Source organism: Pempheris klunzingeri, chromosome 4 (assembly GCF_042242105.1).
Source record: "Pempheris klunzingeri isolate RE-2024b chromosome 4, fPemKlu1.hap1, whole genome shotgun sequence".
Lineage (NCBI taxonomy): Eukaryota > Metazoa > Chordata > Actinopteri > Acropomatiformes > Pempheridae > Pempheris > Pempheris klunzingeri.
The window spans coordinates 13,675,444-13,694,275 of record NC_092015.1 but is presented as its reverse complement, the minus strand read 5'-3'; the positions used below and the strand labels follow the sequence as shown (position 1 = coordinate 13,694,275).

Sequence of the window (18,832 nt, the reverse complement as noted above, 5' to 3'; positions counted from 1 at the left end):
ATATTAAAAGTTCATGTATCCAAAAACCATCCGAAAACTTCCACCAAACACTGACAAAAAATGACTGAAAGAATCACTTCCACAAGAAGGCTCTGTGAAGTTGAGAACAAAATCATATAAAAATAACTATATAAAAAGGTATGAAAAGTCTATACAGGGTTATGAAGGAGCTTTCTTCTGTGAAGGCAAAATCATAAGGAAATCCCATCTACCTTCTTTTGCACACCACAGCAAATCAGCAATAAAGCTATGAGTTTGAAGCTATAAAGAAATGCAGACTTTTAAAAGAGCCTCTTATTCCCAGGCCATGAGGAGTCTGGTTGCGGACTGATAACTTTGGAGGAAGAAGCACACTCTTATATATGCACAAGCAAGTACACACACACACACACACACACACACACAGAGCACCAGGTGCACCCGGTGGGTGTTGTTCACATTCAACTTCACACACCGCAGTGGAGTTTCCCCTTTTAAAACCTCAGGGTGTTCAAGATTCACACAACCTGCCGCACTTTCCTCAACTGTTTTCTTATCCTTAAAAACTCGCTCTCCAGAGCCCAACAAACTGGCAGCAGAGATATAATTCTCTCACAGGGCTCTGTAGTCCTGTTTGAAGAAGAGCCACAGAAGCTCTGACGATACTCAGAAAAATACTAGGTTGTTAGGAAAAGGGTTGGGCCATGTTCATTTAAAAAAAAAAAGCAAATTTCAACAAACAGTTTACTGTCAAACAGTTTAGTGTTTGACAGTAAATAAATGACAGAAAATACAAATGGGAAGGAGATGAATATCGAGGAAGAAAAAGTACACACAGACACTAAGAAATTGGGACAGATCTTGTGTCTGCGTGTGCAAATTCATGTGCACACGCCTCAGTGCCACTGAGCCCGTGTGCCAGCAAATCTGCCTCTGTGTCTGCTTTTATCAGCTGGCACTGTTGAATTCATACTAATACATATGTGAGTGGATATGAGAGCAGTCACTGACACAAGGGCAGTCTGCAGGAGAACTGAGAGAATGGCCAAGAGTGCTGCAGCTGACAAAGGCAGGAGTGTCTCTTACAGGAGGGACTTAAACCAGGTTTCAGGCATGAACAGAAAAAATAGGTCTTAGGTTGGAATTTAAATATTGAGAGTGTATAATTCCTTAACAGTGGCAAAGAGCTGGCACCAAACACAGATGTCCCCACAGGTAAAGCTTTGCTCGGTTTGATTTCCTTCATAAACGAGGAATTAGAAGAAGTTCAGAAATCTGTGAGAGCTGAGCATAAGTGGTATATAAGAGCCTAATTAAATTAGTGATATAATGACACCTAAGGTTGTTGAATGATTAACTGGTGCTATAATAACCACATGTATTTACATGTATCCAGTGAAAAAAAGTGAAAAACCTAGGCTGTGTGTGTGCGTTTGTTACTGGGTATGTGTGTATCTACAGCGTGTCAGTGTGTATGGACGTGTGCTTTTAAGGGGAAGTGGTGTTTGATGATGTGGGTCAGTTGATAAAAGTTGAGGTGAAGTTGAAAAAAGATTAAAAGAGTGCGATTTTGATTCATTTGGGAACGAGTGTGCACTTTAGGAGGGCGGCTGCAAAGCAACACAGGAAGAAACACAGGTTCACACCGCCTGTTTGAGCCCTGTTCAGTGATGCTCTTGCTTTTCAGAGCGGCTTCAGTTGCGTGGATACCAGTCTACTTGTTATTATCACAGATGATCTTTGATTCCAGTTTAACTTTGGCATTATGAATTGCATGAGAAGTCTCCTTAGAAAGTAAGAGCATGTGTTTTATTGAGAAAAATCTTCTACTTGGAGCTCGGAGGTCTGAAAATTCAGCAGTCATGCCATCACGATGCAAATCACCTGGGATCAGAAAGAAGTAAAAACATAGAGATGGGAACAGATTACTCTTTCTACTGCTTGACAAGCTACTGAGAGAAACCACAATACCGCACACTATTTAGAACAACACAACCAAGAGAATTTTATCTCCAGGATAACATGGGCTTTTTCTATTACATCAGTGTGGCTACGGAGGGTATAAAGACATTATTTCAGTAACACCTAAACAGTGCCTGTAACAAACTCAATCAATAATTACAAACACATGGCTTGCAGCCCAGCAGTGAAGTGATAATCAATTCTGTAACTGTGTTTTTGTTTTCTAGCGCTGTTCATGAATTTGAAGTGGGAGGGTGACGGCCATATGTGGGTGTAATGAAACTGCCCTGAAAAGGCCAGGTGAACATGTCAAGAGTGCACACACACAGACACACACATACACACACAGACACACACATACACACACAGACACACACACACACACACACACACACAAATGACTGGAAAAAAGCATTCATAAATACTGTCAGTGCTGGTGCAGGCACACACACTCTTTCAGGCCAGTGCTACAGGTAAGGAATTCTTAGGGAGGCTTTCAGCTGTGGCTTGTCTGCCCACAAGCGAGATAACGGCGACACAGCAATCACACCATGATGAATGAGCTGTGATAGGCACTGAAAATTGCTCCTTGGTGGCTTCCGAAGTTTGGTCCAGGGACTCTATATCTCCAAAGTGAAATCAAAGCTCCGCGCTCGGCCAATTCTCTCTTTCACACCCTCTTTCTGTTGTGAAAACATTGTCTCATTTGTACTCCCCCTCAACTCAAACATGCAGGCACACACAAGCACACACAAGCACACACACACACACACACACACACACACATCTTCACCCCCCCGCCCACCCCCTGCACCCTTTCCCTCCTGTTTGAAATGAACCATTCCATCTGAATCCCAATCAGTCTCAATAAATGAGACCAGTGAGTTGCTCAGTGGCGAAATATGGCAATATGTCCTCCCCTCATTCCCATGACTCCTTCGTTGATAAGCCAGCCACTCAGAATAACACAGTGGGCCAATTGCCTCTGCTTACAAGCTACTTTGTGTCTTATCATCTGATTCATCAGCGAGGAGGAGGAGCTGGGCGAGTGACAGGTTTGTGTGTGTGACTTTGTACGTGTTTGTGTGTGTTTATCGAGGGATCCAGGCATGAAACACATGCAGCTGCCTGAAAACCTGCATGTTTTTTTCGCCGTTCCACCACGAATCCATTTATCACCTCTGATGTGTTACAGTAACACATCAACATACAGAAACCATATCAAAGCTGCTGTAAAACAGAAAAGGGTGAGCGTATAAGCAGCATTATATTCCTCTCACAAGGTTAGGAAACACATCTGCTCTACTAATCACGACAGGTAGGTAATTTATGAGCAATTAATCACTGTTAAGAATTGGCTCAGTCAAGAATATATCAACTGTGCTGAAGTTGCAGCAAGATTTGCGCATCGCTTAGACATAGCTCTGTATGTGTTTCAGTGCTGAATTTCTATACAGCTTTTATTGAGGAGTTACAGTGATCAAATATGTGAGAAACTTTTGCATAATCGCAAACCAAGTTGATATACTGATAAATCTCTGTAGGCCGTCACTGAGGAAAATCATATATTTTCAAAGCATTCAAGGATTCACAGATTATTGATCAATAAGACGAAAGGGAAATTGCTTCATAAATTGCATCCCTGGCAACAGGTAGTATAGCGAGGTAGTGAGAAGTAGCACTCAAGGATCTATATTTACAACAGAGGCTGAGAATGGCTGACATGCTGAATTATTAGCTCCTGCTGGTGCACTGTGATGTAGCTTCATCTGAAGTACACAGGGCAAAACAATCGCACAGCATCAGTTCCTCTGATCCCAAGAGGACTGAGTTCGGATCTGAAAATACAAAATGGGCTTTTGATATGGTAATTGTCTGTCAACCACAGAATGTCAGCCACATGTAGACGAACCCAGGAGTTGAGCTAATAAAATGACATGGACTACTGTTCACGTGTGTGTATCAGTGTGCATACAGTAGCACTTACTAATATTGTCGTGATGGTAAGAGTAGTGTTGAAGAGGGTGTCTGTCACATTGATTGATGGAAGCTTTCTCTCCATGGACAGACCATCTTCAGAGTGCCACAGGCCAATCTGCAAAGAGAGCACACGCACACACACACACACACACACACACACACACACACACACACAGATCAGTCACTAAGTCCATCAGCCGGAAAAGGCCAATAGAAACAATCTGTGCTTAATTGCCTCCCTCTTCTCTAAAGGAGAATCAGTGTGACCTTCAAAACAGTCAGCGCAGGACAGAGAGAAAGCAGTGGACAGATCCCCACATTGCGAGAAAAAATAGCGAAAGTTGGTGAGACTGCAGCAGGATTCAAAGAGAACACGTGTGTGGCTCCTTGAGGGGTGAACACAGGGCATGTGTTCAATCAGAGGCAACAGAATGCATTCATTAAACCAATTACCGGCAAATCCTGTGGCGAAGAGCTGCATTCTCATTTTCATTACAGCTCGAGTGGGGATTCACACCTCCACCTCACATGGCGTCTTTCCTCTCATCTCCTTTCAATCTGTCTCTGCCATCTCCTGTTTCATTCATTTATTTGCTCGACCTAAGTTTGTCAATCCCCAACTCCACAATGACAATCTCTACCAACATGAACATTTAGTATCTACCTTGCCTCTTTCTACTTTCACACTGACACATCCCTCTTATTCACCTCAATGTTAATGTAATGGCATTGACAGGAAAAAACCTGTGACAGGTGGTTTCATAGATTTACATGACTCCTCTAATGGTTGCAAAAATTCTGCAACCCCAGAGCTTATTAAAATCTGTCCAAATACCGGATAAAGTGAAAAATGCAAAGCTGTCCAGTAAAACTTAAAGTGTTTCTCTAAGTTTTGACTTAACAAGAGAACTTTGACTTTTCCTGTGACTAACAATTTAAATTCTACCTGTGCTGTGTGGATTCATTCATAAATGCGACACATTTTTGCTGGTGATTATGTTAACAGTTATGTGATGCTGGTGACACTACACACACTGAGCTATCAGCTAAACAATCATTAGTATGGTAGCTTCACAAGTTATCGTTTCATTTATGTCCATAATAAACAGAGCAGTTGGAACTGTGCATGTTGGCACAGAAGATAATCTCAAGATAAATCACGATCATGATAACATGCAAAATGTGTCTTTTTATTAGTTTCTGTGGATCATATTGATGCTACTTATCTCCAGTTAAGATTCACTATATCAGGAGTATTTTAAGAACTTGTTAGGTCATCTGCGTTCAGCGTCTTCCTACTAAAATGACAGTGTCTTACTGTTATAGAAAAAAACACATTTACATTCAAAGTCTGTAATCTATCTCATTATGTCTCATTGTGTAAACATTGCCAGACTGTAGAGAAATAATATCCCTTATCATAATAATCAACTTCCCTTCATTATGAATATTATATAGGGGGAGTAAATTAGAAAATATGGCATCTAATTTAACCTTGATACATTGTTGGTGTGATTCAATCCATGTCACTGGAATGAGTTCTCTGAGAACGTGCTAGAAAACCTTTGGGAATACTGTTGGAGTGAGACTGAAGAGGATGAACTGTAAGAGGAACAGTGATTCAAGTCTGAATTAAAAAAAAAAAAAAAAAGCTACACTAAACAACACTCTGCAAGCTTGGTCATGGTTTGTTTCAAGGCTAAATTGCCAAAATTCTCAAGAGATTTCAGACCATTCATGTTGATCACTGCCTACAGTTGGAAGCCATTTAACCACTCTCCTAACACTCACGATGAAGTCTGATGTGAGATGTAAAAAAAAAAAGGAAGAGAGAGCTGCCGGAATCAAAGATTTCCTTTGAGAGTATATGATCAAAAAGATCTTTTCTTCCATTTCCTCTGGTGCACATGTCGGGAGAAACAGCACCTTGCTCACACAAATAGACTACAGCTACCCAAACCCCCTGCACAACATACTCCACTCTCTGTGATGATGGCCTCGAGAAACAGAGAGGGAGAGAATGTGAACATACTGTAGGACAACCAAAAAGGGCATCTGTGAAATATGGTGTTCAGCAATCAGCATACACAATCAGTTGTCAGAGCCTGTGGAGGTGGTGGGAGGTGGCAGTCTGGGCTTGGTTGGGCTCAGCAGGTGTCACCAAAAGTCTGAGCATGGGGGTGACTGAGAGGGTAATGGGATGGGGTGGCACTGTGACTACTGCCCAGGAACAGGAGGTGGAGAGAGAGTGAGAGGAGAGGGAGATGATGGAGCAGAAAGCAGGAAGGGAGAAGAAGAAGCATGTGCTGGCGGGGGAGGAACAGGCACTTTGGTGGCCCTGCCGTCAACTCTCTTTGAGCTGGGAGGGGGAGAAAATAGAGCTGTACTGTCTGTGAGTCACTTCAACTAACAAGGAAGGAAGATGTATACATCAGCACACACGGGGAGCAAACACCGTGTGGCATTTATCAAATAACTGTAAACCTTTAATGTTGTAATTATTCTTTGTAAGACTTTATGCGATAAATTACAGTTTTTTGTTATTGATTTGTGCAATTAAGTGGGAGACTGCTCATTATATAGCACAAACAGGATGAAAAGCTGACAAGAGTGTCTAAAAGTGAGAGAGACACCAATGCACAACTAATTAAATTGATGAAATATTAATCAGAGCGCAGCACCGTTGCTATTAATCTGACGGTCAGGAAAGAACATCTGTAATCTTACATGTCATTTCCCTTGGAGTGCATTTTATAATAATTCTGTAGGTTGTGAAAACTTTAAAGCGAAGGAACCCCTAACCATCACATTAGTCCTGGTGAGGCAACAGCATTGAACCATTGCTTGACACTTCATTATACACGCAGCACAACCTGAGAATCTATTAGACTCATAAGCTTTTATCACAGAGGGGAAGCTGCATACAGCCATATACCAGTCTGTGTTTGTGCTCAACAATACAAATAGCTGCAACTTGATGTTTCTCATTTGCAGTGCCATTAATTTGGTATTTGCACTGCAATTTCAATAAATAACTACTGCGCAGTACCACCACTTAATCTAGGAAGCCAATTCAGACAAAGTTCAGACTGTTGACAACTGCTGTGCAAAATTTTTTTTCCTGAGAAAAAGGGAGGCGGAAAGAAGAATAAGGTATAATAAGAGAGAGGGGAATAGGAAGGAGCAAAAGGAAAAGACTGAGAGAGAAACAGACAGATGCAGGGAAATGTCAATCACTTACTGAATAGGTGCAGTGAGGCTGGCGAATGGAAGGAAAATCAATGAGAAAGTATGAGGAGCAGCCAGCTAGGGAGCCAGAACATAAGGTGGAGAGAACAAGAGAAACAGACAGCAACAGAAAAGTGAGACACAGAGAAAGGCAGTTGGGAGGAGGTGGAGGGGGGGAGAGATGTGAGTGCAAAATGAACAGAAAGAGCGAGGGAGCAAGGAAGAAAGAGAGAGAGATGGGGAAAGTGACAACAAGTGGAACAGCGCACCCTGCGACAGATTACCTAGGGTGCGTTCTGCAACCTGGAATTACAGCATGAGGAAAAGATTAGGGGGGCTGCTCACTGAAGCATCAGGATTGGCTGATTTTTCTGTCAGAAAAATGCTGTATCCAATAGGGTGTGGAGAGACTGCGCTGTGACAGATGCATCCATCATGTATGAGAGAAGCAATAGCCACCATTATCAAGCATAATGTCATACAGCCCACTTACACCGAGGCTAAAGCATTCAAGTGTCACAGCAGCGCAAATGAGTCTGAGCTGAAATGGGAGTGTGTGTGTGTGTGCATGTGTGTGTGTGTGTGCCTTGCAGAAGCAAAATATCCTCATGGACCTCTGAGGATGGACTTTTATTGCTCTTTTAGCAACGTTATGCTATCTCAGCTTGATGAAAATATGCTGAAGTAGATGCAGTTTCTACCCATCGGCAGACATTACCACCGGTTGAATCAGCAGGTAGCGCCCGGTAAAAACAAAACAGAAGACAGTTATATTTAGAGTGCACCCACTCTGCCTCACAATGATCACATTGTTTAAATGACAAGCAAAGGCTTTGCGTTAGTATGTGTTTGTGTGTAACTGTTAGGCAGGTTTTCTCTATGGAATAGTGTGTGGGGAAAAATGGACTATCTTTTTACAGAAGCTCTCTCTTGTATGACTCACCACCAACAGGAATGAGATTAATCAGGGCAGTGCTGTAGGCAAACTTCAGGGGCTAGACAGACACAGGTGGTGATGTAGGTGGTTGGCACTGCCATACAATAAGGGGAGGATTGGGCAAAGCGCACAGTCGTGACTCTAGCTTGGAGAAAAGGAGCTACAGACTTCTTTGCAATATTCCTGCTATTATTTCCTGCTGGTCAAGAAGCCTCTAATCCTTGTATGTATGGAAAAATGGACCTGGTTACACTTTTAAAATCTGTTGTTTCATAACAGTCCAAACTATGTTTGTTACTTCTGAGCGTACACAGATGCATCGTGCTATTTTAGATCTGGCAATTCATCCCAGAAACTAGTCAGCACACTCATTACTTGGTGTTATGGTAAATAATGGCATTATTTGTTCAATTGCTGTGATGAGACACAAGCTCTGGGTTGAAGAGAAGGTCTTTTGGCTGTCAGAGCAGATCTTCAAAGCAGCGCTACATGTTCTCCAAGTGCTGCATCCCCTAAAGAGCAGGCAGCAAACAATGGATGCCCTCGCCAACTCCATCCCCGCTAAGCTTGTGCACCGCATCACTACTGACTGTCCAAATGTCTTCATCATCTAGCGACTATGTTAGTGGAGACATACTCTAAACACTGGGGGCAGAGAAAGACCTCTAGGTCTTCCAGTTTTCGCATTTCAGTACCTCAATCCAATTCTACTCCATTACACCTTTTCACTCCTCTGAAAGCTAAAGATGAGCAACATTAGGATTCATGATTGTCTGATGTGATAATGTGGTAACACTTAATTTAGCTAAAAAATGACTGTGTGGACGGACACCACTACATTGTATGAGCACAAACACCAGCTGTCATCTCTGAATATAGTTTATCGCGGATGCTTCAGAGCAAGAATGTACTGTATAATGCTAAAACCTCCCACACAGAATTCTGGGAGGCTGCATTAACAAAGATGAGATCATATGTGTAATCACCTACTAGGATCCTTCTGGGGTGGGGTAGTGAAGCCGTGACTGGAGTAAGGAGAAATATCTTTTGCTTGTCAGTAGCATTGTATGAGCTTTTTAGTTAAAATTTTGCTTTTTTATATCTGTTTGGTTTAACTTCACATGTTTTTTGTTACTATCACTTCACTGCAAGCTAATGTGTATACCGTGCACTGTGTATGGTGGATCAAATGTGTGTTGTTGACCCTCGTTAAGCAATAAAATAATAAAAAATGATGATCACAATGAAAGTGATATCGAAAGGGAAACCTTTAAGGAATCTAACAAGAGTGTGTCTATGAACCTGTCTGCACCCGGAAGAGAGAGCAAATGAATTATCTACGGTTGTTCCATAGTTACATTATATACAGACAGTCTTAGTAGGAATTCAAGGGTGCACGCCGCAGACTGATAAAAACAGAGACACAGAGGCAAACTTGCAGGCACACAGGCACAGAGGCACTCAGGCACATACACATAAATTTGCATGTACATGCATATTACACACACTCAAACACTTGCACACACACACACCCAGCCAAGCAACACATACACAGTCTCACCCAGCCTTGAAATCCGTTAAGACTGGGGGATCTTGCAAAACAGCTCATCCATTCTGCTTTTGATCTATTCCCCATCTCCAGCCTGCAAAGTGCAAACTGAGAAAAACAAAAGAGGAAAGGGGACTGCTGTACGTCTCTAAGAGACCAAACAAAGGAGAAAAGTAGAGACACACAGAGGATGCTGGTGTGTGTAGTCGAGTCACTAGTAATGTGAGGCTGCTTTGACAAATTCAAAATGAATTTGAATCCAGATAACTTTGAGCAGATTGATGATTCTATAAGATTCTATTTATTTCTTATTTGATCTCATACAACGTTACTTGTTACAATTCAACATGCTTTGATTTGACAGGTGCCACAAAATGTATGTTACATACCCATACTGTCTCGAAGATGTGTTAAGCAAAAACTTTTGAGGAGACAAAACCGCTTTAGAACTTCGCAGATAAGAGTTGCGATGTAAACGGGCTCGGCTCATGGAGTCACCTGTGACTCAACTTGTCAAATTGCCAGGGGCTTGTTTTACAGAGCAATCCGTTGCAAGTCAGAAATTGCTAACTCTGTGTCGGTATTCCAAACTTCCGAGCTAAATGCGTCACAGTGGCAAGTCTCTGAACTAGACAAGCATCGACCCAAGACCTATATGAATTACCAAAGCGCCACTAGTGAAGAGAAACAGCGTATTAGGTGAGTCAACTCTATTGCTCGTTGTTGAACATTGAAATAACATACAACAGCTGCAGTGTGAACCATAGCCAGTGAAGAGAGTCACTGCTTTAGAGATGCTATAACGTCTCCTATACTGCATAAAGCATAGTTGTTGTTGTTGTTGAACTTTTTTAAAAGGCAAATTTGTTGTGTTTATATTGGTGAGTGATGGACTGACGGATCTTGCCCGAGCTTCTGATGGGAAATCCTACTTAAATAACCGTTCAATTACTTTTCTGTGTCGTAGATCTTTAATGAAAAAAATAAAATAAAAAAGAAATATATATATATATATATATATATATATACAAAATATATGTAATGGATTGCACCATTAGAACGTAAGGCACGTCACATGTTTCAGTTGCCCAAAAGCTAATAGTGAAGCCAGCTGGTAAAGTCAAGCTGTCTGCTGCTTGAAATGGCAGAGTTTCGGACAAAGGAAAGAGATTCCTCTGAATCATGGAACTGCTCCTGGAGCAGACAGGAGAAACTGATAAAAGAGGGCAGATCTCCTGCCCAAAGTACCACAGTGTAAATTTGTGTAAGCCCCCTTAGAACTCTGTTGAAGCACCCAATGGACGGCTCCAAATTCTCAACCCTCACATTTTTACATTTTTTCTGCATTTCATGAATACTACACATGCAAATGTAGCAAGTAACTCACTATCACTATCTTCAGTCATATTTTAAGATATTAAAAATTTTATCCAGCAACAGAAAAGCCAGAAAAACCAGCAGTTAGAATTTAAGTCAAGAGAGTCATTGCTTTAGAGACGCTATAACGTCTACTATAGATGCATTGGTATTACTTGGCAGGTCTGGTCTGAACTAGGTTTAACACTGATGCCTCTAATATAATCTCAGAGGAAGGCAGTTGCATCAAACCTAGTCTTCGGCCTGCTTAAGATTTTCTCAAAGATTTTGAATGAATTTCTGTCAAGATGCAAGAAATAAAGTGAAACGCAGGAAGGTCTTGAGGGAGAATATGTCAAAAGACGATTAATATGACTTGTAAACAATGCTGCCAAGCTTTCTCCACATCCCATGTATTTAAATCAACAGCTGTATCATGCAGCTGACACAGTCTCCACCACTACCCTTCTGAAAATGACAGTGAGAGTTTGAGGAGAAAAAAAAACAGCTAAGTCAGATAGCATTAGCTTCAACAGCATATGCATGCATGTGTTGAGCACCATCAGAATCAGACCCATTCATGTTCAGTCAGACATTCTAATTACTGCATTTATGATTTGGGATTATTTTTCCACATTCGATAAAATTAAATGAAAATGAAATGAGAAATCTAATAAAAGTGACTTTAGTGTTTTGCTAGCAGACAAGTTGCTTCATCTCCTAATTCATAGCTTCTCTGACCTCCAGGACTGTCTGTAGCCCTCAGGACATTTAATTCATAACAGAGACAGCTTTGTGTGCAATAAACTGGAGGAGACAAAGCTGCTCATAAACTGATCCACACTTTGTGACTAAGTATTACTGACATTAGCAAGAGGGCATGTGGCCTTTACACTGTAACTAAACTTTATATAACATTTTCCTGTGTCAGAACACTTTTTTTCTAAACAACGTTTACATGGTGATGTGATGTGAAAGTAAAATCAGTGTACACTGAACAGAGAGCATCACAAACACCAGAGAGATTTAAGCAACATAAAAGAAGTTGTTACCCCAGGGAGGACTGAACATAAAAAAGGAAGCGAGCATGTAAAAGGTTGTTTAAGGAAGTGATGGAAAAGACGATACTAAATTCACACTTTTAATTTGAGCTTCCAGGCAGATGATTCCAAAGTCTGAATTCCCTGTTGGAAAAGCAAAGAGCACCTTCAGTCTTTTCAATGAAATGAGCAGAAATGGGGGAAAAAAACGTGGCCGATAAACAAGGTGAAAGAGAAACCGTGTTTAATGGATGATCCTCAGAAGTTAATGCGGCCTGACATGCCGCAGCAACATGCAGCAGTTCCAGTGGCTGGAAACACGAACTACACGCACAAATAAACATAAACACTCAGACACAGATCATCTATGGCAGTGAAACAATGACAACAAAACCACCCTAGAACGCTCTGTCTTGATGAACTTTTGAATATTTTTATCGGGCTATGGCTAGCAATAGATTAAACGTTGTGAATATAAGACCCAGGGGAGAAAAGAAATCTTTTTCCAGCAGGCTTTATAGTCCCTTGATCTGATCCTCAGAGATGCTGTGCAACTTTTCAGGGACAATTGTATTTAACAGTGAAATAATTCAGCTGCTTTGCATACAGGCAAATAAACACAGATTTTATACCAGTAATATTTCTTTTCCCCTGCTGGCAAATTGTTGGCTTTCTCCTCTATTCTTTGGCCCCAAATAGTAAATATTGTATACTTCCGTTGGTGACTACCAGACTTCCAGAGGGTCTTTCCTCACAGACTTTAAATATCATTGCAATTTTCTGAATTTTTCAGGATATCCTATTCAGTGCTGACCCCAATAAAGACACAAAATAATTAATGACAAAACTTCATGTATAACATCAGTACATCGTGTTGTAACAGGCCATCTGTAGCATCTTAACATCTGATTTAAACTGCCTTGTCTGTTCCACTGTAATTATTATTCACAATTACACAGCTGTAACACAGACTTACTGTCTAAATATACTGACTAAAGAAAACTTAAAGAACGTATCCTAAGAACTCTGATGATGTGCTATTATAAGCATATATGCGTGTTAATATACAGACCTTTTGCCATTCAGATATCCAGTTTGACTTCATGTGAGAATGTCACAATGTTTACTCTATTGACACTCCATGATTGGCATCACAGCTGATCTTGCTTCTTGTAGCTTTTTAGCTAATTACGGTTGATTACGTTTTTTTAGAGAGAGATCTGTACTTTGTTTGGTGAAGCACTTTGTGGGTGGGAACATGTACATGGGTTTGTTGAGTGTGTTATCTTACACCTGTGAGGCTTCAATGTGCTGTGTTTGACACTGTTCTCTGTTATTTTGAGTGGATGCCACTCTGACAATATCAGTATCTGACAGACATGTGAGGGGTCGTGGTCATGTAACTGAAAGGTGTCACATTTTTTCACTTCTCAGAATGATGTTATTATTAGTGCAAATGAACAGTGCAGACTGAGAGCAAATTTGAATTCTCAGGTTTTCTAAGCACCTTTTACTTGCAAGGCTAGAGCTGTTACTATGCTTTTTCATAAAAATATCTAATTTTGTCTTGACTGTCTAACTGCAGACCCATATGGTACCTAATGATTCCAGGTCACATAAATTGCCTTCGAATAACAATGTATCTACTTGTAATTACAAACCCAAACTATGCAAAAATAGTGCCCAGGTTTAAAAATACCTTCTCTTTTAGGATTTCAAGAAACTTTTACTGAAATTGAATTCTTTGAACATAGACAAACTAAAGGCTAACATAAGGAACTCAAAGTTGCTTCTCCTCTCAATTATTAGTCACATCAATGCTATTAAAATTATTGCACTTCCAATGTTCTTGTACCTTCTCCATAACCTCTGAATCTATTTATTATTGCCTCTCCTTAAATAACTGGATTCTACTATTGTCTCATGTGACTGAGCAAACAAACCCCCTTGCATCTCTAAAGCCCATTTACAGAATACTCTAAGCAGGGGTCACCTCAGCCTTTCTGCATTGAGGCGTTATTACCAGGCTCATTTCTTGGCTATGGGGTTCCCCTGGTGGTCTCCACACAATCTTTACAAACTGAATCCATGTCACTTTTAGAAACGTCTCTCCCAGAGCTGCTCTTTTCCGGAGCGCAGCCTTCCTACAAATCACTTGGTCATAACTCCATTCTCAGAAATTCCCAGAAGATTTTGAATCAAATAAAAGAAATTGTTGGATTGCCAAATGTCTCAGTACATACCCCCATAGCCTACAAGTGCTTGTTCAAGCCAGCGTTGATGGATAAAGTGTCTCTGGATTGGAGGGAGTCTCTGGACTGTCACCTATTGGAGCTCTTTACATAGATAATGACTCATTTCTTCAGCTTCAGACTATTCACTTTCCTCCACCACATTTTTACCACTACCTTCAAGTCAGGCAGTTTCAATTCTCAATTAAACCAATGAGCTAACTTTTTTACGATTTACTTCTTTCACAGCAAGACTCAAAACTTTTGAGTCAAAGCTTTGTCACTGCTTTTATGGTACCAGTAACTGCTCGTCATCTCAGCGAGGCCTGGGCTGAAGAACTGGGCGTTCCAGTGTTAGATGAACCAGTCCAGTATACAAAGCCATTTTATCAATTCTACAATATATTAATTCAATTTAAAGTCTCACACAGAATGCATTACTCTAAAAGTAAACTTAGTAAGACCCAAATCATTTTCTACTAAGTGTCATAGATGTGGTATTGCCATATAAAGGCTCAATATCACACACTTACTCTGGCAGTGTTCAGTACTTGGTAATTTCTGGTGTGACATATTTAATTGATTTTCTAATCAATACACTATGAGTGTAATTTGGCCATATTTGACTGCTCTGACAGGACAAGGGCTCACAAAAATGAAATAATCAAAAAAAAAGAAGACTGAAATATGTTTAAACTGCACACAAACTTAGTCTAACTTTTGGGGCAGTAGCTCAAGCGACAGCTCCTGCGTATTAGACCCTGTATGCCTATCAGACCTGGTTAAGATGTACTCATCTCTGCTGGAGCCTGAGGCAGAGAAAGAGATCCAAGGCATGTCGTGGTGTGCTGAGTTACACCTAGCTCCTATGATAATGTCCTTCAAGGAAAGAAAAAAGGGTGGAGGCTGTCTTGATTCTGTCAATCTGTGGTGCACCATCCTACACCTCTCATCCCCTTACATTTTTCCCTTTTTTCCACTCTCCCTTGCTGTACCTGTCCCTTCCCTCCCTCCTTCCCTCACATTGCAGCAGCAGAGAAATTGAATTGAGTGCATCTGCATCCGCAGCAGCGGGGGCAGCCAGAGTAATAGTGTTCCCAGAGACGAGGAAGGAGCAAAAAAAAAAAAAAAAAAGGGGAGGGGAAGAAAAAAGCAGATTGCCGTAATAAACATAGGAGCAGCACTGACAGGAAATAAATAAATCCAATAGAAAAGAGAAAGAAATTGAACGAACACATTCACCCTTTAACTGGAGGAAGTCTTGTGTAAATAACACAGCTCAAATCATTTCTTGCAAATTGAAGTGGTGCCCATGCAGTGTGTGTGTGTGTGTGTGGGGGGGGGGGGTCCGAGAGTGTGTGAGCTTGTGTCTGTGTGTGTGTCTGAGATATTTCAGGCACTCAGTGTTCCCTTACATACAAGGAAGCAGATGCAAATAAAAAGGTTATCCTCTTACTTTACCACCTCCGTTCCTTAGTTACACCTCTGAAGACCTTGACACAAGGACACCTGGGGACTGAAGTTTATTACAAAAAAAAAAAAAAAAAGCAATCTGGCTGTAAATGCTAAAATGATAATTCAGGAAATTGAAAAGGATGTAATAGTGCAAGTCTGGATGATTTGTTTTCTGGTTTACTCATGATCTATTCATAAAGATCGACTATGGGGGCATACAAAGGCACAGAAATGAGAACATGGGACTTAAAACATGGGGGAGGAAGACACCATCAAAAAATCAATATTCAAGGTTAAAGAAAGTGTATCGCAACCAACGATCCTTTTTATTTACATCAGATGAACAAATGGTTTGAGCTGTGGCTGCTGCTGTTGCTGATTAGATGTAATATCCATCCAGGAGGAAAATAATCAAAGTGAATTTGATTGCAGTGTCAAACATGGCAAGAGTATTCTCTACCTGAGCTAGAAACCTAATCAGTTCTTTGTATTTAGGCAATTCACTCTTAATGCTGCAGCAAATGTAATCTACACTGATAAAAAGGAACGAGTTGGGACACTTGCTTTCTATTTCAGCAAATCTGTCAGGGGTTGTTTGGGCAGCTTGTGCTTTCGTCCAGGGAGGGATTTTTATTACTTCAGTGGAATTAATAGAAAAAAAGAACAAAATGATTCAGGCTGTGCTGATGGGATTACAATTTTCAGATCAGGGAAGCAGAATTTGAAGATGGCTATGAGCAAAGAGAGAAAAAAAAACGTATAGCTTCAGGGACAATTGGTACAAGTCACAGTCATCAAAATAATACCTCATATTCTTTCATGCTTCTCTGACCTTTGTGTTACAGCTGTGTGGCGGTTCCGCTTCATAAAAACATGTTATGAGTGTGCTACAATGTCAGAACCAAATCTATTCTTGAGCATTGAGTTTTGAGAAGCACCTGTGGACTTGATAATGAGAACAATTTGCTTTGAGTCATGCTGGAGTCGGCCTTTGGCCTTTTTTGCTTCTGGCCAGCATGACTTGCTGCGACTTCCTCTCATCCTACTCCCTCCTCTGCAGCCCCTTCCAGTCTCTCCAACTGACTCTTCAAAACAATTCCCTCTTCCTCTGTTGTTTCTCCCTCCTCTCTCTCTGGTGGCCTCTATACCAACGCTGTGATTAAGTGCCTCCATTACAAAACTTAATTAGTGATTCTCCTCTTTCCAGGAATTTGGCCGATAGTGTTTGCAGCTCCCCACCCCCTGCAATGTATAGATATGCATGTGTGTGCATGTTGTATCTGCAAAAGCATACACAACAAAACATAAACATAGAAACACACTGATTCTGCTTATTCCCTCTCTTCTGCATGATCACACAATAGAGCCTAACACTATAACAGGCAACAGCTTGCCTGCCCCAAACTGCAATAATTACTCATTTTACAGCTTCCTCCAATTAACAGGCATGCTGCTGTCAATGAGCTCCATGCAGAGAATGAGGGCCAGTCTGCGGAGGCCAGAGAGGCTGGACTGCTCTGTCAGTATGGTGTGTGCTGTGGTGCGGCTGGCTGGCAGGCTGCAGTGTGTTTGTTTTGGAAAAAAGCTTGCAACTGTGCTAAACATGCATAGATGGCAGTGGGCTCATGTGTGTGATTGTGTGCGGAGCCAAGAAGCAGGCAGGGGGAGCTGGCACCGACCCATCAGTGCTCACACTCACATGCACACACACACACACACACTCAGTATAAACATAAAAAGCAAGCATGCAGATGAGCACACACAGGCAAATGAAAGCACACACACACACACACACACACACCGTGAGGTGATGTCAGATAGATCAGTCAGCTGTCCTACAGCTGCCACAAAGAAGTATCACAGTGAAGTGACAACAGCTCTCATACTTCTGATCCCCCAAACAAGATGCTGTAATCTATTCCAGAAACAAGAGTGCGAGTTAGGAAACTGCTCAGTCGTTTGATGTTCCTGGAGAGGAGAGCAGTCTGTGCTCTCAGAGAAACAGGTTGAGTTATATTGGCCATTTGTATATATCCAGAATGATACCGTTCTACAGCGTGTTCACACCATCTGGAGGATATACACTCAGAAACGTATTCACACTCGCACACACAGGCCAAGATAGTTCTTCATATTAGACTCCTTAATCTAGCTCATTACACTGGTTTGTGAATAGACGCAGCAAAAGGATATAGAGGATTACAGCCTATTCCTTTAATATAATATGATTAGTCAATCCAACGAGAAACAGGAGTGAAGGTCAATGTTGTTGCCTTAGTATTAGGTGTGGTGGCAGCTAAAGTAATGCACGTGCAGTAAGAACAAAAAATAATACCTGCTGTTACTTGACGTGCAGAAATATGGTCTCACTGTTTCTTGCTTTATGGCTTCATCTTTGCCTCTTTTCTTTCTGTCCTATTTTTCTCTCACATGCCCTTTCTGTCTCATTTACTTTCTGCCTGTCATTCTCTTGTCCTCTTTTCTCATCTCTCTCTTCCCCCTCTCTCCCCTTCCATCTACCTCCCTTGCCTTCTCTGTGGATTGGTGCTGGTTTCAGGTGACAGTGGTGCCTTGGCCAGAGCACAGACAATGTCATGTCAACTTCTGACACCATCATTGGCCTACCTGGCTGCCAACACTGGAGCAGCTGGGAAATTTATTTTGAACAAACAGCGAATATTGCGTAATGAAGCAACATCATATTCTGGAAATAAGGTAAGCGAACTGAACTGTCATCTGAAATGGCTGTTTTCAAGCTTAAAACGATTACTGAAATTTTGCTTTTATAGTTATGGCGCACTTAATGGGTAATTTTCCGATGATATAGCATCTCGCTTGGTCGTCATTTCTTTTCATTCATTTCATTTTATTGTTTATTTTTACAGGGACAGCACACAATTAAAAGTAACTGCACCAGAGTCAGCTCGCAGCTGATTTACATCTGTTGTCCCTGGGCAGGTAGACAGGAAACAACCCCAGAATACATAAAACAGCACAATGCATAAAAGTCCATTAGTGTGAGAAAACAGAATCAGTGTGATAAACACAATAAATACAAAGCAATCATTGGTGGTGACACTTTTGTGCTGTACCCAGTCACCCCTCGGAGAATGCC

The 18,832-nt window shown here is 41.2% G+C and overlaps 1 protein-coding gene across 1 annotated transcript in view; it reads right to left on the bottom strand.

Annotated features, from left to right (window-relative positions):
* The window catches only part of grik4 (glutamate receptor, ionotropic, kainate 4), a 136,505-nt gene that overhangs the window by 20,077 nt on the left and 97,596 nt on the right, over nucleotides 1-18,832 (bottom strand). Inside the window, exon 10 of the mRNA XM_070828810.1 lies at nucleotides 3,929-4,036. Within this exon, the coding sequence (XP_070684911.1) occupies nucleotides 3,929-4,036 (108 nt within the window). The remainder of the gene's footprint in view (nucleotides 1-3,928; nucleotides 4,037-18,832) is intronic.